General features: G+C 39.6%; 3 protein-coding genes across 5 annotated transcripts; 1 reads left to right on the forward strand and 2 right to left on the reverse strand.

The window, feature by feature from the left end:
• Positions 1 to 2,360: 2,360 nt before the first annotated feature.
• Positions 2,361 to 4,736, forward strand: LOC4335424 (uncharacterized). Its single transcript, XM_015781093.3, has 3 exons — positions 2,361 to 2,894; positions 3,878 to 4,084; positions 4,320 to 4,736. The coding sequence occupies exons 1-3, from the start codon at positions 2,466 to 2,468 to the stop codon at positions 4,461 to 4,463; spliced, it is 780 nt and encodes a 259-aa protein (XP_015636579.1). The 5' UTR covers positions 2,361 to 2,465; the 3' UTR covers positions 4,464 to 4,736.
• A 379-nt stretch (positions 4,737 to 5,115) lies between these two features.
• Positions 5,116 to 10,735, reverse strand: LOC9270337 (oligoribonuclease). Of its 2 annotated transcripts, none has more exons than XM_015778400.3 (9): positions 10,566 to 10,735; positions 10,234 to 10,388; positions 9,354 to 9,464; positions 8,706 to 8,782; positions 7,916 to 7,997; positions 7,790 to 7,845; positions 6,729 to 6,815; positions 5,876 to 5,966; positions 5,116 to 5,446 (listed from the first exon to the last, which is right to left on the reverse strand). In XM_015778400.3, the coding sequence occupies exons 2-9, from the start codon at positions 10,358 to 10,360 to the stop codon at positions 5,328 to 5,330; spliced, it is 750 nt and encodes a 249-aa protein (XP_015633886.1). In that variant the 5' UTR covers positions 10,361 to 10,388; positions 10,566 to 10,735; the 3' UTR covers positions 5,116 to 5,327. The 2 variants fall into 2 exon arrangements, with proteins under 2 accessions (XP_015633886.1, XP_015633885.1); XM_015778399.3 differs by having other exon boundaries at positions 10,234 to 10,395.
• Positions 10,736 to 12,965: 2,230 nt separating this feature from the next.
• Positions 12,966 to 19,393, reverse strand: LOC4335425 (uncharacterized). Of its 2 annotated transcripts, none has more exons than XM_015778743.3 (5): positions 19,079 to 19,393; positions 18,843 to 18,925; positions 17,114 to 17,275; positions 13,533 to 13,669; positions 12,966 to 13,385 (listed from the first exon to the last, which is right to left on the reverse strand). In XM_015778743.3, the coding sequence occupies exons 1-4, from the start codon at positions 19,241 to 19,243 to the stop codon at positions 13,654 to 13,656; spliced, it is 426 nt and encodes a 141-aa protein (XP_015634229.1). In that variant the 5' UTR covers positions 19,244 to 19,393; the 3' UTR covers positions 12,966 to 13,385; positions 13,533 to 13,653. The 2 variants fall into 2 exon arrangements, with proteins under 2 accessions (XP_015634229.1, XP_025880310.1); XM_026024525.2 differs by having other exon boundaries at positions 19,031 to 19,393.
• Positions 19,394 to 21,601: the final 2,208 nt, after the last annotated feature.

Raw genomic sequence — 21,601 nt, forward strand, 5'->3', positions numbered from 1 at the left:
ACTGTATTCACATAAAGATGATACACGCTAGCTAAAGATCCACCGGGTGTAACGTCATAAGCACATTGGAAACGTAAATAATTGTAACCATATACATATAAAATGACAGCAATGGAATCCCAATCCTCTGCTTTTATTTGTAAAGTCTCTGTTCCTCGATGATCGAAGCCCAAACATCTATGAAGCACCTCATGTTTGACTAGCCAATTAGATAACCAACCCTGCTGCATTATCTTGATATCTCTCTCTATGTGTGTGTGTCTATATATATATATATATATATATATTAGAATTCTCCAATGCATCATCACATTTGCTAACCCTAGTGATGAAACCACATGCAAGAATTTAGTAGTATGATTTTAAGAGTGAAGATTTGTCTAGTTCTCCGCACGTACATTTTTTGATAATGCTAAACGATGCGTCTTTTGAAAAAACAATTATAAAAAAGTTTTTTTAAAATCCATATTAATTTATTTTTCAAATTTAATATAATTAATACTTAATTAATCATGAGCTAATAGTTCATTTCATTTTGCGTATCTTCTCAATATTATGTTTTTCTCAAACACGGGAATATGTACGCAAGCTTTACAAAATTTTCCCGTGCAGTACACACCAACTAGCAAATATCACGAAAAAATCAATAAAAAAAACTGCATATGTGCTCTTAATAGTATTGCACATATATTCAAAGTCTCATATTCAAATTCATCATATTTTAGCCGTAACAAAAATTAAAAAAAAAGTTACGGCTTAATTTGAAGATAAAATTTCACACATATGCATAATACTATAGGAAATAGGTGTTTGATATTTTATATAATTTTCCGTAAGATTCACTAGTCGGTGTGCATACGTTCTCCCGAAACACCCCCATATATACGATAACTAGTGGAAATGTAGAAAATTACACAGCCAAGAAAAAGAAAAGAACAGTAGAATTTCAGAATTATTTCACACACATGGACAGATTAAGATACTCTGCAGTAACTGCACCGTGCCTTTATCACTGATATATGTTAACCTTCGGATTTATGTGTACTCGACTGGATCTGATCCCACGTGGGCCACGAGAAAATGGACATTTAGCCACTTTCAAAATATGGTTTCGCTAGAATGCCATTCTGAAAACGCGTTTCACTAAAATGCCAATATGAAACGCGCACTCACTGCCATGCATTTTCGAAATCATTTTCTCTCCTCCACCAGATGATGAGACGAAATTACCCTTCCTGGTGAGCGTGGTGAGCAGGGGACAAAACGCCATGGCCTCGCCGGCATATTGAGTGGCGGCGGCGGCGGCAGCTATTGTCTTCTCCCAACTCGGTCGCCCCATCTCACTCTCCAACCTACTGCTGACCACATCGAGAGAACAAGCATGGGCTGCCTCTTTGGTCTCAATCCCATCGCCGGCGGAGATGAAGACGATGATCATATTCATCACCAAGCCACGGTCGTCCTTGTCCCTTTTGCGTTCCATACTCAACTCATCTTGCCGAACAAACTTTCTTTTGACGCCATCGCGTTTGATCCATTGTAGCAACGGGAACACCGCCGCGCCATCGTCGTCCTGGAGCGCGCTCCGGAGCACCGCCGCTTCGGCATCGTCGACGTCCGGCCATCCTCATCCATCCCGGAGCAAGCCACCGCGCCATCAACTCCTCCTTGAGGTCCTCTTCAAAACCCCTCAAGAACCGAGAAGAATGGAGCATCGAGGAGGGAGATTGACATCGTCTTCTCCAACTTCGGCCGCCGGCGTCAATCTTCGATTCCCTCCGCTCCGGTGACCTCCTCGTCGATTCTTTGCGCATGCACCATCCCTGGGACCTAACCAACCTCATGGATGCACATGCATGGCTTCACATCGAATTGAATGAGTTGGCGTCGTCTCGCCGGAGCTCAGAGCCGCCGCTGAGACGTTTTATTCATCGCTGCCATCAACCAAGCCTCATGGCCTTTGCTCGGCCTCGCCCTGTCCCACACCGTCGTCGCCAACTCGTTCCGCCGCATCCCCGACAGGTCGACGCCCTCGTCAGCAACGATGACGACCACCTCGCCGCGCTCGACCATCTCCGCCGGCAGCACAAAACGAAGGAGAGAAAGAAAGAGAAGAGATGGACCTGCCATTGGCCCCAAGGGCATTTCCGTCTAATCACCACAAAGAAGAGGCAAAATGATTTCGGAATTAAGAGAAAATGAGAAAATGGCAATCCAGCGAGTTGCGCCGCCTTGATATTGGTGTATTCTAGCGAAACCGTGTTTTGAAGATGGCTAAATGTCCATTTTCTCGTGGGCCACCGGGCTGTGCGAACTCGCTACGTGGAATACTTGGGCCCTTCCCTTCCTTTCCCCAATCCGCCTCATCCGATAATACCCCCCACCCCTCTCTCGTTTCGGCGGCGGCGGCGCGCGGCCGGAGCCCGAGCTGAGACCACCACCACGGCACCACCACGAACACGACGATGATGGCCGCGGCAGCGAGAATGGCGTTCGCCTCATGCGGCCGCCTCCTCGCCCCCTCCTCGTCGTCATCCCTCCCCGCCCTGCCAAGAACCCGGGGCAGCGTCGCCGCCAGCGGCAAGCATCCCGTCTCGTTCTTGGCGGCGGCGAGATCCGCCTCCGTCCTCTGCTACTGCTCCGACGCCACCGTCGCGCCGGCCCCGCAGGCGGCGGCCGCGGAGGGGGAAGGGGAGGAGGGGGAGAAGAAGGCGGAGGTTCCCCCCGTGGAGGAGGTGGCGGCGCTGCTGGACATCCGGGTGGGGCGGGTGGTGAAGGCGTGGCGGCACCCGGAGGCGGACACGCTGTACGTGGAGGAGGTCGACGTCGGCGAGGAGCAGCCGCGCACCATCTGCAGCGGCCTCGTCAACTACCTCCCCATCGACCAGCTCCAGGTCTAACCATACACACAATCCATCCAAGATTTCTTATCATTTCAATTCAACATTAGAGATAATTCAATGTAAGAGTAAGCACTCACCGCGGCGTATTTATGCTTTTGCATAGCATATGGATCACAAAAATGTCTCATTTCAATCCATCCAAGATTTCTCATTTCAATTTAGCATTACAGAAAATTATTTGAGAGAAAACACTCACTGTGGCGTAATTAAGAAGCTTTATTTAGACTCGGTTAATTACATCGAGATGATCAATCGAACTGAGTCAACCCCGGCCTCTGCATAAAATGCACACAACCAAAAAAGAAAGAAACAACTAGAAACATCTCCCAAGCACAAAAGTTTGACAAAAACATATATCCAAAAGCTTACGCACTACATGGATCGCAAAATTTCTTCATTACAATCCATCCAAGATTTCTCGTTTCAGTTCAGCATTACAGAAATTCTTTGAGAGTAAACACTCAGCTGCGGCGTAATTATGTTTTCACATTTACATGGATAAAAAGAAACCTCTCATTTCAATCCATCCAAAATTTCTCATTTCAATTCAGCATTACAGAAAATTCATGTAAGAGCAAAATTATGTTTTAGCTTGGCATGGATCGCATGATTGTGCATTTCAGAACAGCAATATGTGCCTTCCAAGTGTCGTATATCGGTATATGGACCAAGATGTATGCTGGAGGGTATGCATCAGAGAGCGGAGCAAGATAATCGGTTATAATCATTTTTAATTTATCAGGAAATGCATGGATTGGATTAACCTGGCCCAAAATCCCGATGCTTTACTCTGCAAAGTTAGCACTCTATTTTGGTCAAGATTCAATTCGCACCAAATCTGGCTGCGCATGTACAGCCCTAGTGTTAACAGAGTTCGGGAACGAAAACTATGCTAGTCAAATAATGTGTAGGTCCTTTTGGTTATTTCTTTTCGTACTACTGATGACAACTGCTATTGTTTGTGACACATGCAGGACAGCAATGTGATTGTTCTTGCGAACCTCAAACCGAGGAACATGCGGGGGATAAAGTCAAACGGCATGCTTATGGCTGCATCTGATGCTTCTCATGAAAATGTCGAATTGCTTACCCCTCCTGAAGGATCTGTTCCAGGTGAAAGGGTATGGTTTGGTACTGAAGATGGAAAGGATCGCCAATCAGAAGCTGCTTCACCAAATCAGGTAACACTTTGGGTAGTTTAAACTTAGATTAACACATTGTTGTTTTAACAATTGCATTTCTTATGAAATTCAAGAAAATTGATATAGTTTAATGTAGAATTTAAGAAAAATATTTTAGTTAACAGACCTCACCTGTATATGTATTGATAAACTATGCTACAGTTTTATACTATACACATCCCAAACTAAAGTATTTTTCAGCATCGCAGTTAATTGGATTGTTGTGTTCTTTTAGGTTCAAAAAAAGAAGATTTGGGAATCAGTTCAGCCTCATCTTAGGACATCAGAAAACTGCACAGCATTTCTTGGCGAGCACCCGATGCGTACCTCAGCGGGTGTGGTTTTCTGCAAAACTTTGCAGGGTGCAAGAGTGTCATAAGTCTCTTTCAAGAAGCTTTTTTTTTTTCTTCTTTGGTATCCATATTGTGTACCTTACTGAAAATAATCATATGGTATGAGTAAAAATCTTAGAGCAAGATGGTTTCTGAGGCTTTATGGAGGTCGTTCACAATTTTGTAGCTTTCTGATGTCAAAGCTGGAACATTTTACTTCAATTGGAGATTGATTTATAATTTGATCATGAGAATTCGAAATGTGATTAACTTTGTAAGGAAGTTATGTGGTACTTTGATAAGGTGATTTCTGCTCTTAAGGATCCATGTGCACTGCTGCCAAATTACTCTAAACAAACAGTAAACACAACCCATTAGCCACTATATAGTGGATATTAACCACTATATAGTGGATATTCCGGTCGCCTTTCGGTCTGTTTTCCTCAGCAAGTTCTATGATGTATGCAAATGTTGTGATTTCTAAACATTTTTTTGAGCATATCTCGATGTCATAGAGATCAAGGTTTCCCTTACCGTTTTTGGCGCGGTTACCGCACCCCCACGGTAAGGTGGTTACCACGGTCCACTAAAACCGAGCGGTAGCCGCGAGACATACCGTGGTTTTAAAAACTGAAAAGGTTACCGTGCATGGTAACCGTGGTAACTGTGCGGTTTTGTAAACCCTGATAGAGATTACCATAAGCCGAAACGATTTTAGCGCCTTAAGTGTCCATATAAACTGGTTGACAGTTGCTTCACATGTATTCATCATAAATTTTGAGGAACAATGAGATCGGAAACTCATGAACTGACTAGTTTCTCTTACAAATGCAGTAAATCTTGGATTACCCATCGATCTAATGCCATATGGTAAATTGAAGATGCACATATATACTACATCAACATAGCTGCTACTTTGATTTCCGTGATTTGAATATGTTTTCCTTGTAGTATTGTAGCTCCTTAATGCTTTCTCTAATGTCATCCATCGCCCTGTGGTTCTTCTCCTTCCTTGGAGCATGTTTCCTTTCTGCGGACAGTAAACAAAACAAAGCAAGGTTATGTTTTGTGGAGATTCTGTAACTTTTTGGTCTGTAAATAAAGGAAATTAAAACTGCTATGGAGAAAATAAGTTGATTTCAATCAACTTCGACTTTTTAAAACAGCTACCTACGATGTATATGGATTGATATACATCGACGATATTTTTTTCCTCAATTACAACGTGATTCTCTTTTTCAATTCCACAATAATGTGTGGGAATTCAGTTGTTAAAGAATAAGTCAGCCAGCAGCTTGGTCAAGTGCAGAATTTGTTAATTCACGGAGGAAAATCACATCGCACACACCCAAAAGTGTAGCAATCAGATATTAAACTGTTGAAGCAGAGGACTACAAGCACAGCACAAGACTGAAAGCAAGAATTAACATTACATTTATAAATACCGGAGTAATTTTACCTTTGGGGAACCATCGGGAGCACAAAGCCGATATACTGCTTACATCAACTATCACATGAGAGAAAATGGCTGCCAGATGTGGCATGTACTTCTATAAAACAAAACAACACAGAAAATTGTCATTCAAAAAGTGTTTCAAAACAAAATTCATAATGCTAACTATCCTATGCTAGCTCATAAGGATATTGGAATACTTTTCACAACATTCTTTGAGGTTACATAATTTATTTATATAATGCTGAAGGTGAAATCATTTGGCTACTATAGTGATGTCAGTTGGACAGAGGTGACCTTTGCTTGCTAGATACAAATTCAATATTACCTAAACTGAACATTTTCAACACGATAATAAAAAAAGTTATGTAAATATACAAAATCTCAGATGCAATTACTGATAGAAGGGACATTGAATATTGTATCAGAATACAATTTTTCATATACCAAAAGAAGATAACAAAGTTGCATATGGAAGGCGGCTTAAGGAAAGTCCGTAAGTTTTATTTGAGCAATATATGCTCTATGCACAAATAACACTGCAGTGCAATTGGTATGCAGATAAGGTAAAGTCTGCAAAGTGTTGCATTAACTTGAGTTCTGCAATATTAAAAAAAAAACGCTTTCCAACTTAACAGCACAGATAATATTTTCTGATCTCATTCTTTACCAATAAATCTAGGATAAACTAAATCGAAATCGCACACTGGCCTGCCTCACTCCAGATTTAACCAGTTCAATAAGGCCAAATAAGGACATAATAAAATCCAACGTAAAGGCATTTCAAAATTACAGCCTGGCCATTTGCCTAACCATTTCACTTTTAACTGAGGTTAAGTGTATGCTTTCTCTTACTAACCTTCAAAAATAGTAAATCCATATAGACAGAATTCCCAGCTATCAGTGGAGTGGCTGAGCCTATATACTTCCTAATAAAATCTAGCACCTGAAAATAATTGACAAAAGGAAACCTTCATTAGGAAATTTTACATTGGAAAGAGAAACATTCAGAATATGAAAACATGCATTGAACATTTGTCAGAAATGTACAATTGACCAAAAAATAGAAATAGAAAGAACGCTTGTATGCAACAGTAACAACACAGACAGAGACACACACATGCACAAAGGTAGTTCTACACACACAACTTGGTAAAGTTTCCATAGAAACTGCAATCGAGGAGAAAAAAAAGGTAAACATAAATGGCAAATGGTGCAGTAATATAATGTATTATTGTTTGCAAGCAACAAAATCACAACAGATATCATAAATATCGTTCATCTTACATATGTTGGCAAAATACATTAACTATCAAAAGACTGAAAGAGACCTAGTTTACACATAGAGCAGCACAACAATAGAACATGATTTCACTAAAGCTATACTACTTAAAATGTTAGTAGTGGTGGTGTCCATTTCCACACCACCGCTATCACTAACATCTGGGCCCCACAATCTATACTGTTATACCACTTTTCAACAAGTCTACTATTGGCTCCCCCCAAATTTCAAAATCACCTACTTGTTCAATAAGAAAAATCATGGTATTACTTATACTAAATAAGTGCTTATTAATTGATTTAATAAGCTAGAAATTCAATTTGTTTTCCATTGCAACGCACAGGCTAGGCTAGTATATCAAGATGATTGTACACTGTAGTCACATGTACACTGCACGTATACAGTATCCTCATTTGCAAAACTCATGATTGTAGTTGCTGTCTAGCAACACAACAAAGTTCCACCTAGTCATCTACTCATCTTGAACCGCGATATGTGGTGGATAACGCCATTGAACACTGGTAAAGGAGTTCGATACAATACATTGGCCAGTAGGCGCCTCTTTCTATCGGACAAAATTCTGCTTAACTATAAGGGCACCTTCAGAGATTCAGATGTACTAAAAGAGAAGAGCATACTTGTTTCTCAGCATCATTCTCAGAAATGTCGCTCTGCAGCACCTTTTCCTTCAGCCCTGAATTGGTTTCATGAGTAACAGATTTTTGCTCACAAGTATATCATTTTGAGGAAGATAAGCTGTTTACCGCTAGCGCTGTGATGAACTTTGCACCATTCATTCATGTCATTTACACATTCCTTGCTCTGTCTTATAACCAAGTCAGGACCCTGCAAAGAAGTGACTAGCTATGTTTAGCAATATCTCTGGATTTGAGATACCATCACTACCCAATAAGGTAATCAGATTGCCTATGCCAGTTGTGATCAAATTGCAGTATTGATCAACTGATATAGATTAGAAACTTGATATACAAAGTTAAATTTGCCAAACAACATGGTTATCCAGGATCATAATGGGATTAATAGAATTGGAAAAATAAGACATAGACTAAACCCCAACTTATCGGAATCTTATGGCATATCTCCTTGCATCTTTCCTATACCCTAATATTCGTAACATAACAACATCTTGATTCAGAATATATTTGTTTCTATTCTTAGATTTACATTGAGACATATCGAGCTAATTAGTACTAAAAACAAAATAACTCAACATTCCGATAGTCCTGATGGATTTGTAGCCTTATTTAGCAGTTTTTAACATCTTTATAGACCATGAGCTTGGATAGACCAGTTTCAGTATATGCTACTACGAGCAATCATTGCATAGTGATTAAGAGTCACATATTGCACAGCCATATAAAAATAAACTGTTAAGGAGCATCGTAAATACCAATGAAACATATTATTATAAGAAACTGTTCACTTCCTAAATTCAAAAGTCAATGGTGCACTACAAGTTAGGTATTTCTGAGCAAAGAAAACTATTAATATAGAGCAATCAGAATTGCAGAAACACTTAGTTTCAATAGACACCTCTATTCGTTTGGTAAGTTTACCGTCTGTTATAATACAAGCAATCTCCAGTATGCGATCTTTGGTGATATCCAAACCTAAACAATTAAAAACCAGCAGGCTCCCAATTAGTACACTGTATAGTTTTGGTTTAACGCATCTACAAATTTAACATAGAAGAGAACAATAACAAAAATGAGAGTGAAATCAAGAAACCACAGTTCAGAATGGAAGACTGAAATAACATGGGAAAAGTTCCTTTTTAACAAATTAGGAATATCAAGTGAATCAGTAATGACCTGTATATTGTTTAGCAACAGTACAAAGCATACAACCCACCATTATGTGTGCATGACACCAGAATTCAGATCAACTTTAGAAATGTAGTAGTATGTATCTTTACAAAGAGTGAAAAAATTTATCAGTTGTAAATCATGGCCATAATTTATTGATAGAGATATAGCATGATAAATATTTCATTGCAAACTCAAACGCTTAATAACCAATTTGATCAATATTGTGTAGAAAACTGGAGATAACACAGTTAAGGCTTTATATATAAATAATGGAAATATAGCTCTCATGGTTGAGGAATAAGTTTTATTAAGCATATTTAAAAAAATCTAATGAACTCAAAAGAAACATACAGCTTATGAAAAGAAGACTAACCAGTCATTTCCAAGTCTATCCACACTAATGGCTTATCATAATCACTTGATGATGAAGCAAGGTTTTCTCCATCGTGGTTTACAATCATTGTGTGATTCAGCCTGATTTTATCTGCAAAGTAAAAGTAATTTTAAATCTCATCCTGAGGAGACAGCAATTAAGGATTGGTGCTATGCCTACAAGACAAAACAACTAAAATAAAATATTTATTCGTCACTGCAGAAATCAAGTTAGCATGTTAATGCATAGGTCATTGATCTATTGTTAGAGGATAGATTTTTATGGACTTTCGTGATTCTATCACTGACCTAGGAGATTAGATCAAGTCCCCTAACAATACATTATTGCTTTCTGATACAGTGTAATTTGGACTTCTATAACAAAAAATGCATTGGAAGAATTGACTTTAGTTTTCAATAAGCCACCCACTATACATTGAATAAGACTGCATGACTATTTAGAAAGCTTCACAAACCGGTGAATGGAATAAAAGCCTCTGATTTTATGCTTTGACAAACAATATTTCAGGATTTAGGACTATTGATCTATGAGATCAGACATTCATGTTTCAATTTTTTTTTCAATCCAATCTAAAACTGGCAACATAATATCATATTTGGTTATGATGAATCGATATCATGAGAACCAGTAGATTATTTCACTATGAAACATCATGGTTGACAGCAGCGCATCACTTCATTGACCCAGCACCGAAATACACCGCCACCACCACGGGATCAACATTTAGCAGCACATCACTTCATTGACCCAGCACCGAAATACACCGCCACCACGACAGGATCAACATTGGTACAAACAGAGAGCATCAATTCAATTCAACAATGCAAAGGATGGAACAGCAATAGAGCGCTCTTCTTACCAATCTCCGTGCTGCTAGTAACAGCAGCAGCTTCGGCCTTGCTGGATGTTGGTGGTTCCGCACCTTCCTCTCTATCGTCCTCAGCATCCAGATTAAGAACAGAGAACATATTCGCGAGTTTGCTCATCTTTTCCCCCAAGAAAAGAGTGACGGAGCTGTAACCTGGAGCATGCGGGGGGTACAGTTGAAACCCCCCAGATTTGGGGGGGAAAGGAACTGCTATTAGTATTAGGGTTTAAGAGAGAGACAGAAGAAGCCTTAGCTTCCATCCAGATCTAGTAGAAGAGAAAGATAAGGTTAGGGCGAATTGGAAAGAAAGGGTGGTCACTCACCGGAGGCGGAAGCGGGATGGATGGAAATCGGGCAGCGCAGGAGAGCGGAGTCGAGGGCGAGAAGACGCGGCGGCGGAAGCAGCAGGACGACGGCGGCGCCGCTGCTCTTCGCAGTCGGCACGGCAGCAGGTGTGACGGAGTCGAGATCGATCGACTCGTCGTCACGGCTCACGAAGGCCCGCGAACGTGAGGGCCCATTAAGCTCACATTGTCCTAGCTCAAGCAAAAGTTTTTATATTTTTTTTAAAAAAAAATACGAAAATGCTCACTGCCGGGCTACCCCTGCGCGCCCCTCCCCACGTGCGTACCTATTCGGCCCACCCACTTCTCTCTCCTCTTTTTCCACAAAAGATATTTCACCTAGTGTATTTTCAATGTTTCACTATTTATAGATTTATAATGTTACAGTGAATTAAAATACTCTTTTGCAAAAAAAACCACATATTTTAGAAACTCTCTATTAACGGAATTTGATTTGTTTTTTTCAAAAAAAATGTTTCATCTAGTGTACTTACAATGTTTCACTATGTATAGATCTAATGTTGCAGTAAACGAAACATTCCATTGAAAAAAAAACCCACATATTTTGGAAACCCCCTATTAAGGGAATTTGGTTTATTTTTTTTGTTCCACCGAAAAATGTTTCACCTAGTATACTCATAATGTTTCACTATGTATAGATCTAATGTTGCAGTGAACCGAAACATTCTTTTGCTATTTGCTGAAATATTGTTTTTATATAAGGTGAAACAACACCCGATTTAAACGAGTGAAACATTTTCGATCTAGTGAAACAATTCCGATATACCTGGTAGAACATCGTGTAACATTTAAAAATAATTCAATAATAAGCTTTTTTTTTGTCAGAATATATCCATGTGTGGTCTTGTTTTGAAGATTTAATTGCAACGAATTAATGATGCAACCGGATCATGATTTGGATAAGTAATTTAAAAGAAAAATTGGTTTAAAATAGTTTTGCACGTAAATCGGGCTGACGTCAGCGCCCGATTTCCCTCGCTCCCCGTCGGACGACCGACGCGTAGTCGCGTATGTTCTTTTAAAGTAGGGCGGAACACATAAATCCTCTTAGGATTTTGTTTTGTGGCAGACGATGAGAGGGTTACACCATGACAATTTCACAGGCAGCCCCTTCTCATTCTCCTCTAAGACGATTTATCATAAGAAGATAACTACCTACCATCTGCAAAATACGGGTGGGGTGTTGCCTGCAAAATAACCATTTCCCGATCCAGAGGAAGGCGATTTATATGGCCCGGCTATGAAAAGCCTTCCCTCCCTTTGTAAATCATTATTGTATTCCTCAGAAATCTAGAAAATAAAAAAGAAAGAGGAGGTAAGGGGGGATAAGAAGGAAGCGGCGGTACTCAATAGAAGATAAATACTTTTAGCCATTGACTTTTCAACACATTGGTACTAGTAATGACATTATTATTGCAAGTTACTCCCTTCATCCTAGAGGCCTAGAGGGGAGAGGGGAAAGAAGAAGAGTGGGCAATTTAGTCATAAAAACTTGAAAAATTTAGTGAAGGAGTAAATAGTAGTATATGGCCTGGAAATTTATGATGGTATGGTTCCAATTAACCCTTTAATTACATATTCACAACCACTTTTTTTCTCCATTTACCTATTGTCCATCCCTAAAAATTCTTAGTAGTACGGACTACTCACTGCATAAAAAAGAAACCATTCTGTTTCATTTACTTCACCAGATTATTCAAATATTTGCTACACCCTATTAAATTTAGGTTTTCTCAAAAAAGTTTTGGTTTCAGCTATTGGTTAAGTTTATTTCTTAGGATATTTAATATATCGTGTATTAAGTAGATAATTTGTAAGAATAATCTAGTCGATAATCTAAATTATACAGGGCCAGTTAAGCGGAGATTAAGTTTCAAGAGGAAAGAATATGCTACCCTTTTTGTAAATGACGTGTGGTTGAAAGTATAATATCAAGAAATTTGAATAAGAAGTGACCTTTGAATAAGATGAATGGTTACATGTTATAATGTTATACCAAAAATCAATGACATTATTTATTAAAAAACAGTTGTAATATTTTGTTTCATTCGACCGAAGAAGATAATTAATTCGTACTCCCCGTACTCATTAAGGAAATCGTTTTAGACAGTAACACGGTCTCCAAAACACAACTTTGACTTCTTGTTTCTATAAAAAATATTTATTGAAAAGTGATATATTTCTATAAAAATATTTATTGAAAAGTGATATATGTATATTTTTATGAAAGTATTTTTCAAGACAAAACTATTCATGTAATTTTTATATTTTCAAATTATTAATGATTTATATATCTAAGGTTTAACTTAAACATTGTCCTAAACGACTTCTTTTATGAGTACGGAGGGAGTATACTCATTGAAAGGGCAACATCAGTTCTGAATTCCGTACTCTTTGTGCTTCAGAAATACTGCAGTTTAAGAACTCTATTCTACCTCTGTAACGAGGGCAAAACTAAAGCAATTTGATGACTTCTGTCCAGCTAAAATGTTTTTTACATGCCGTAGTCAAAAACTAGTTAGTACAGTATAAATTTAGTATGTTGCATCTCAAACTTTTGGTATCAGTCTCTCTCAGGGAGGCAAAATGCCTGTAAATTTTTCTTGGACTCTTCCCTTCAATTTCACTACCTTTGGGCAAACCTTCCCAGGACGATAAAATAGGACAGAGCAATGCAGCATCTCAAAATTCCCGGATAAGCTTATGCATGGTTACAGACTGAAGGTGAACATGACTTGTCCAAACCAAACCAGTAAGCTTCTTTGTGCATAAAATTATCTGCATAAACATTTGATATATCAAAACCATCATATTAAGAGCATTCAATCCAGTAAATAGACATACTGCAGAACACAGGACATCTAGCAACATCATACACATGTTGAATGGTCCCAAACGTAGGTGCAGTGAATTCATGTGTATTACCTGTTGCTCCAAAAGATCCAACACAGATGGCCATCTTTTTCCATGCTTTTCATGTCAGCTCCCTTATGTCCTTCAGCAGGTAGGCTATTCCTCACGCTGCCTGCCTTCCAGTGTAGCATAATCAAGCATCACCAGACCTACATAATGCACACCATCATAACACAAAGCAATCAGTGTAACACGATTTTTTTTCACGGTGAACATAATTCACAAAGCAATCAGTGTAACACGATTTTTTCATGGTGAACATTATTAAGAACCGTTGACAGCAAAGCACATTATTTTACAAACAGTTTGCCAGGACTGATTCACAGAAATAGCAAAAGTTCAAATCACTTGACAATCATCATCAACCCAGGGCAGACAAAGGCAAAGCTGATTAAATGGAGCACAAGGTGGAAAATAGAATGCCTGGAAAAATGTAATGAATGCACCCACATCACCCCAGTACAGTCTCCTAAACATAACATAAGATCAATGCAAAGTTAAACAAAACATCATTCAGGATCTGGTTCATGTTCAGAAGAAACAATGAAAGGTCAAGTGTTTCTTTCTGCTGTTTGAGGCCTTCTTTTAAAGCAAAACGAAAAGGTAAAAATCTATAAAAGGAAGAAACAAGCAGCCTTTGGCATGTATTTCAAGGAAAATGGTATATCATGTATTTCAAGTCACGATAGTATTTAAAAATAAATGGAAAATAAAAACTTGTGGTAACTTATGTCAGAAAACTCTATAGTTTACAATATTCAGAGTTGTTGGTCTAAGTGTCAAATGTAAAAGTGAAACATGGAAACTTCACATTTTGATACAGATCTGATCAACTCCATGTCCTCCGATAGACAAAAATGAGCAGTGACTGTGTTGCGTAAGTACATACTGCAGATAGTGCAAACCACATCACACATATATGGTATTCTTTTAAGAGGAAAATATGGTAATTTGACACGCTCACGTATTTGAGGAACTTACACTTGAAAAATCTCTACTACTTTAAAATTCCGTAGTGGTGGCGGTGACTCCAACCCTGGAAGACACGCGGAACATGAGCTGTTGGATCGCCATATCCAACGCTCCCAGTTATCAGTTATCCCCATGTGCTTGTGCTTCCCCCCTCCGCCCGCAACCCAAACCCACGTCGCTCTCCCGATCCAACCGCCTCCGTCCAACCGCCGCCGCCGCCGCCGCTCCATCCCCTCGTCGCGCCTCGCCGTCGCACCACGATGCGCCGCCGCCGCTCCATCCCCTCCCGCTCCATCGCGCCGCAACGCCAGATTCATCGCCGCTCCCCTCCCTCTCGACCGTTTCTCTCGGCGCCATCTCCGCACATCCCCGCCAGCGCCGGATCTCCCTTCTCGCCCTGTTTCCTTGCTGAAGCATTGTCGTGATATTCAGTTTGATCTGCTCGTCATATCGCTGCCGCACAACTCGCCGAATACCAAGGCTCGTAAACAAGCGCCGCCGCTGCCGCCAAATCCACCGAAACCAATCTACGCGGCCACCACACGATGGATGCATCACCGTCAATTCCGCCCTCGCCGACTCCGCCACAGCCGCCTACTCCACCGCCACTACAGTTGTCAACGACTCCGCCGCCGCCACTCCCGTCGTCGCCGGCTCCGCGACCGCCGTCCGTGCTGCCACCGCCCTTGCCGTCATCTTCGGCGCCAAGCATTGTCAGCACAGATATCGATCCGGTAAGTTAAGCACCTAGCTTAATTAGTCCATGAAAACTATCGATATATATGTGTGCGCTGTATTGCGATTTGGGTTACTTAGCTAGGTAATGTTAATGCATGGTACTGTAGATTAATGCAAGGCACTGTACGTTAATTAATTATTAATTGAAGCACCTAGCTAGCCATCCACTATTATATTATAAAATTATTACTTATAATATATCAATTGCATTAATATATACTCCTACACTAGCTTGTGCGCAGTTCTCAGGCTTGCTTCTTTACTTATATGAGGAACTCATCTCTCGCACTCGCAAAACTGAGGGACTCATTAACGCATGATTAATTAAATATTACTCCCTCCTTCCCAAATTGATAATCATGTAATAGAATCCAAAATTTCTCAAATTGATCATCATATTACTGCATGGACACAGATTTCATCTAAATACAATTAATGCAGTATGAGAGAATGTGTGCATGCTATGATGTAATTGGCATAGGGTTTTAATCGATGCATGCATTGTGGGAGAATACGTGCATGGTGTCTTGATTGATGTGATTTAAATTGTCCTTGGTCTTGGTACATAAACTTATATGATGATCAATTTGGGAAGGAGGGAGTAGTTTTTAATTAGAACAAATAGATTTTTATGGTTTTATACAATAACTCTAACAACATAACTCAGCATAAAATCAACCTGGCCATCAGCTCATTTTACGAATATACAATACTCTGTGTGGCATGATTCACCAAGAAAAAAAATAATTGATAGCTATGATCGAGCAAAATAAAGCATTGTACCAACTAATGCTACACTAATATTGACCTCCCTGCCGACGTGCTTTTTTCCAGTGTTATATATAATCTCCATGTGCAATATAGATATCCTTGCTTAATCTCATGTGGTACTCAGGTCAATCAAGACGCCATTCGTGCTGATATGATTACAACCTGACCCTCGAATAAAGCAAAAAATTCGGAATCCGAGGAGCATGGAAATTTTCAGTTTGAAATAAGTAGCACAGCCTGAAATTTCTTTAACTGGGAAGACCATTTGTACAGGTTTGGTTTCAATCGAAGCTACAGGTTTAATTTGGAAGATCATGCAGCCATGATGCTACAAATATTAATCTTGATGGTTTAAATTAACCTATTTCATCTATACAACTTGATTCAGCTTAATTTAGTTCCTACATTAGTGCACAGTTATTCTTCATTTATTTGTGCGTACAGGATCTATGGAAGAGGGCCATTAGGTACTAAGAGACCTATTGTGCCATTATATTCATGAATTTTTTGGCTGTTTGTAACCTGTGAAAACTTATAAGGATGTGATGAAATTATTGTTCGTGCCATAATAAGGTTTTCATCATAATAAATTTAATTATTCAACATCATTTTACTGTGATTTTAAATTGGTGTATATTTTTTACCCGTTGCAACGCACGGGCACCTACCTAGTAAGGAATAAAAACAACATGGAATAGGGGAGCTGAACAATTACTTCATCAGATATTTATTGTTGTGGCATGATTAATTGTGAAATGCACTATTTGAATGAGAAATCCCCATCCATATACATCAGGAAGCTAAACATCATTGAAAGACTATGACCGTGGATATACTATAAAAATTAAACAGAGGTCTATTTGTCAAAATTGAATGACAATTCCAAAGAGGAAATTATATCATTGACTATCAGAATAATATGACATGGCTAACTACATATTTGTAGTTTCCAAGGCCTCATGCTACTCACAATATTTAGCGTGCACTACTGTCACAAATGTAACAAAAAACAATTGAATAGGCACTATCAGGCCAATTAAAATATGCCAATATGTGGCTATAGAATGATATATTACTGTATGAAACTATGAATAGCAATAAGACAGACTCACCTAGAGGATTCACCCAATAAATTTGTAGGTTCAAATCTTCCATCTTGTGTGAATAATCCATGTGCCTTTTGGTTTGTTGAATGTCCAAATGCATTAGTGTCATCAATACTGCGTAGTTTTGCTTCCAGAAGGTTGAGAGATGAGTCTAGTTTCACTATTTTCCTAGAAATGGATAGTCTATTAGTCCATAGTTTCATCAGATAGGTACAAGATGTAATTCAGAGAAGTATTTATGCTGACCTACTTTTAGTAATAAGCAAGCAAAAGCTTAGTCAAGCATTAGATTTTCTACAGCAATGGGAAAGCCATTAACTTCTCTCAAAAACAGCATGATTCATCTTTTATATTCCCTCCGTACTCGTAAAGGAAGTCGTTTAGGACAATGTTTAAGTCAAACCTTGGGAATATAAATCATGAATAACTCTCAAGTTGTTGAGTTTGAAAATGTAAAAATTATATGAATAGATTTGTCTTGAAAATACTTTCATAAAAGTATACATATATCACTTTTCAATAAATATTTTTATAGAAACAAGAAGTCAAAGTTGTGTTTTGGAGACCGTGTCGCTGTCCAAAACGACTTCCTTTATGAGTACGGAGGGAGTATATGCTAAATCTGTGCTAATTGCCAAATCGCCAACAATAGCTTCTCATATCCTTCTCTCATTGATTTGCAAAAAGAAAGACAGAAGTACAAATTTCAAAGTAATCAATACAAAAAATAACAACTTCTACAACACAATTTTCTCTAGTGTCGTACACCAATTCATAAGTTTAGAGGCATAGGTTGTGAAAGCACGTTCCTCGCACTTAGCAAACAATGACAAGAGATATCCTTAATGCTCAGCATGAATTGACTTGTAAAAAATCTTAAAGAAGATTTATGCAATCCAGTTAAGCATGTCATTCTCCAATACAACACTTATTCCACAAACACGAGGAAATCCTGAACAGGCTATTATCAAATTTTACTCCAATAGAGAACTAAATGGATTCATAAGAAATTAATAGTGCAAAAATGTGCAAGCCTCCTACAAAGGTATTTTCCAATTCACACTTTTTTGTGATGGTACTAGCCCTCCTAGAAAAAAATAGATAGGTACCATCACAAAAAAGTGCAAGTTGAAAAATACTATTGTACTTTTTTGCGATGCTACCAAGTAAAAATGCCCTTCTGAAAAATACAAGGATTGAACGTTGTATCCCTTTTAGAGTCTTGCAGGTCAATAATTTTGTAAAAACCAACTCGTTCCCATAATTCCGGTGAGTTGTGAGTTCCACACGATATTGCATCAAAATAGCTTAAACATTTTCCAAGATACTATTCAGAAACAACACATGATTCCGGTAAGAAATAATTTCCCATAATGCTATGAGATTGTGATCCTGAATCATTGAACTCTAGAGGCAATGTCCGCTTCCCTGTATTGTACACATATACTGACTTCTTTTCATGTGCCGACGTATATAATTACCCTGGGTAATTAACTATTTGCCACTCTTACGAGTGGTGATAAAGGATTTACCACTAGACCCACATGTCATAGATATATGAGGGTCCACATGTCATAGACAACGAGTAGCAAATCCTTAATTAGCACATCTTAAAAGTGGTAAAAAGTTAAATGTCCCTAGTTACCCATATCTTAGCACAACTGTAACACACAAGCAGCTATAGCGATATCTAGGAATACACAAAAGATTTGGGATTTTTTATTTTTTATTTTACCTGTGGAGGAGGGAAAGCTTGTCATTGCATTGCGCCGCGAACGAGTTGAGGAACTCCACCGTGTTCGCTATGAACATGTTCACCTGCAATGCGGAGAGAGAGACACACACACACACGCAGTCAGAGACGCCAAAAGACCAAAATCGTTTGCTCACCCCGAAGGTGGAGCACCACCAGATGAGATCGACCGTGGAGATCGGAGAGGGGGTGAGGGGGCGAGTGAAGGCGGGGCGGACCAGGTAGATGGTCCTCTGGTCGGAGACGGCGATGGCCCTCGCGCTCTCCTCCTCCTCCTCCTCCTCCTCGAACCCCTCGTCCCTCGGCGCCGGTGCGGAGGGAGGATGCGGCGGCGGCGAGCGCATGGGGCTCCTCGCCGCGGCCGACTTCAGGTGGCGCAGCATGGCGGCTTCCGGATCGAGCCGAGCCTTGGAAGCTGGAACTTCACCTTGCGCGGCAGACAAAAATCAAGAACACGGCGGCGGCGGCGGCGGCGGCGTAGAATCGCCGACGAGCGAGCAGAGCAAATCTCGTACTGTGTCCGTGTGGGATCTAACCTAAGAGCCCGTTACGAACTGCCAAAAAGGCCCATCATGGCCCATGGGCCGATGGTCACCTTGCTTTAGGCTGTGTTTAGATCAGGGGTGAAAAATTTTGGCACGTTAAATCGGATATACGGACACATATTTAAAGTATTAAACGTAGTCTAATAACAAAACAAATTACAGAATCCGTCAGTAAACCGCGAGATGAATTTATTAAGCCTAATTAATCCGTCATTAGTAAATGTTTACTGTAGCATCACATTGTCAAATCATTGAGCAATTAGGCTTAAAAGATTTGTCTCGCATATTAGTCGCAATATATGTAATTAGTTATTTTTTAGCATATATTTAATATAGATATTCAAATGTTCGATGTGACGGGTGAAAAATTTTTGGGTGGGATCTAAACAAGGCCTTACTCATTTTCTGCAGAGTAATCGATGCATGGGGTCCCATAGATATGATGATCCATCATGGCATCATTTCCTCTCATGGGAGATGAGAGGACCTCCACCTCTAACTTTTTAGGTCTGTTTTCGAATGCCGAAATCCAAACCGCTGGACAGAAGGAAAAGGGGTTGTTATACTATGGGATTTTGTTGAATGATAATGGTACATATAAGGTATTAGGTGATACTTGACGGGAACAGATGAAACAACATATATATCGACCGATATCTGTTGGTATCAAGTCTCGCACCATCTAGTATCAAATCTGATATAAGATCGATTCTTAAATATCACGCAGTACTATACCTCTACTTCTCTCTTTCTCCACTTCAATTCACCACCAAACAATTCATCCCCAAATTTATCCCCTTCCCCCTCCTCCTCTAAGAAAGTGAAGAACAAGAAATAAAGAGAAAAATAGTTTGTGGTTAGATCTATGAACCTGTGGATGAAAGATAACACCTCCATGCCTTCACCGACCTCGTAGACTTACTTCCATGTTGTCACTGCTGCAAGTGGTGCTGACCAGCAGTAACGCCTCCTCTCCCTCATCGTTGGCATCGAGGCAGCACTGAATGAGGTTGTGGAGGCCACAAGTAGTGCCGACTGCCGACCAACAGTAACGCCTCCTTTCCCTTATCGTCGGCATTGAGGCGGCGCCGAACGAGGTTTGTGGAGGCCGTAAGTGGTGCCAACTAGTAGTAACGCCTCCTCTTCCTCATCGTCAATGTCGAGGTAGTGCCGAACGAGGCCGTGGAGGAAAGGGAAGGGAAAAGGGCGAGGTTGTGGAGTAAGGGGAAGGGAGGGAGCACACAACGGCAGCGGCGCCACCCACTCTTCATCTCACCTCCTTCCTCAAACCATGTGAGTTTCTCTTTTTACGAAAGAATGGTATCATGCGGGGTGTGGGGTAAGCATTCCCATTCCGAGCTAGGTGGATAGCATTTTCGTTATTGTTTGGATGCTTAGTAGAAGAGGACTTTTAGATATAGGATTTCAGGAGAGAGATAGAAACCAGAAAAGTTTCCCATAAGGTATAGGCCTCTTTTGGATAGAAGGATTTTAACTTTAAATGCCATATGGATTTTGTTTCATATGTCTCATTCCAAATGAAAATAAGAATGAGCTCATAGCTCATGTTTTGTTTTTCTTTGAGAAGTCCCATGCACTCTTTTCCTTTCTCTCTCTTACCCAAACAAACTTCTTTCAAGATTCCATGTTGACACTAGTTATAGTAGTCTTGTGTGTTTGGCATCCAATTTGACAAGAGCATGATATTCATCAATTCTTAGGTTCCAAAAGAAGCCCTCAACCTCATCTTAATTAAATATCCTTCCAAAATATCATGAATTAATTCATTCCAAAGTAATATTATAGGAATTACAAATGCCCATTCCTTTGTTGTAAAAGAGCACCTAGAAAACTTTTCTATGGGATTTCAATCCTTCAAAAGCTATTTTTCTTTTGTTCCAAAGGAACCCTTAGACTAAGGCCCTGTTTGTTTCAGCTTAAGATTACTGTAATCTAGATTATTAAACCAGATTACTCTAAGCTGGATTATAATAAGTTGACATAGAATAAGCTGCGAGCTGTTTGTTTCTCTATATTATTGGAGGCATCTAAGGATAGTGGGTCTTTAGCCACCCAATAATCTGAAAAAAGCTCCTCCAGAGGAGATTATTAGATTATAGTAATCTAGCTTATAGATCATAATAATCTACTTGTTTGTTTCAGCTTACTCATAATAATCCAGATTATAATAATAGT

Source organism: Oryza sativa, chromosome 4, assembly GCF_034140825.1.
Source record: "Oryza sativa Japonica Group chromosome 4, ASM3414082v1".
Taxonomy (NCBI): Eukaryota; Viridiplantae; Streptophyta; class Magnoliopsida; order Poales; family Poaceae; genus Oryza; species Oryza sativa.

Bases quoted from the DNA above. Each gene is read 5' to 3' on its own strand.
- LOC9270337 (XM_015778400.3), bottom strand. From the start codon at position 10,360: ATGAGCAAACTCGCGAATATGTTCTCTGTTCTTAATCTGGATGCTGAG. The intron at 8,783-9,353 runs GTTAGTCTTCTT...TTAATTGTTTAG, and splicing joins GATAGACTTGGAAATGACTG to GTTTGGATATCACCAAAGAT. The intron at 7,998-8,705 runs GTGTCTATTGAA...ACTTCTTTGCAG, and splicing joins AACTTACCAAACGAATAGAG to GGTCCTGACTTGGTTATAAG.
- LOC4335424 (XM_015781093.3), top strand. From the start codon at position 2,466: ATGATGGCCGCGGCAGCGAGAATGGCGTTCGCCTCATGCGGCCGCCTC. The intron at 2,895-3,877 runs GTCTAACCATAC...TGACACATGCAG, and splicing joins TCCCCATCGACCAGCTCCAG to GACAGCAATGTGATTGTTCT. The intron at 4,085-4,319 runs GTAACACTTTGG...GTGTTCTTTTAG, and splicing joins AAGCTGCTTCACCAAATCAG to GTTCAAAAAAAGAAGATTTG.
- LOC4335425 (XM_026024525.2), bottom strand. From the start codon at position 19,243: ATGCTGCGCCACCTGAAGTCGGCCGCGGCGAGGAGCCCCATGCGCTCG. The intron at 18,926-19,030 runs GTCGATCTCATC...TCCGCATTGCAG, and splicing joins CCCCCTCTCCGATCTCCACG to GTGAACATGTTCATAGCGAA. The intron at 17,276-18,842 runs GTAAAATAAAAA...ATCCATTTCTAG, and splicing joins AAGCTTTCCCTCCTCCACAG to GAAAATAGTGAAACTAGACT.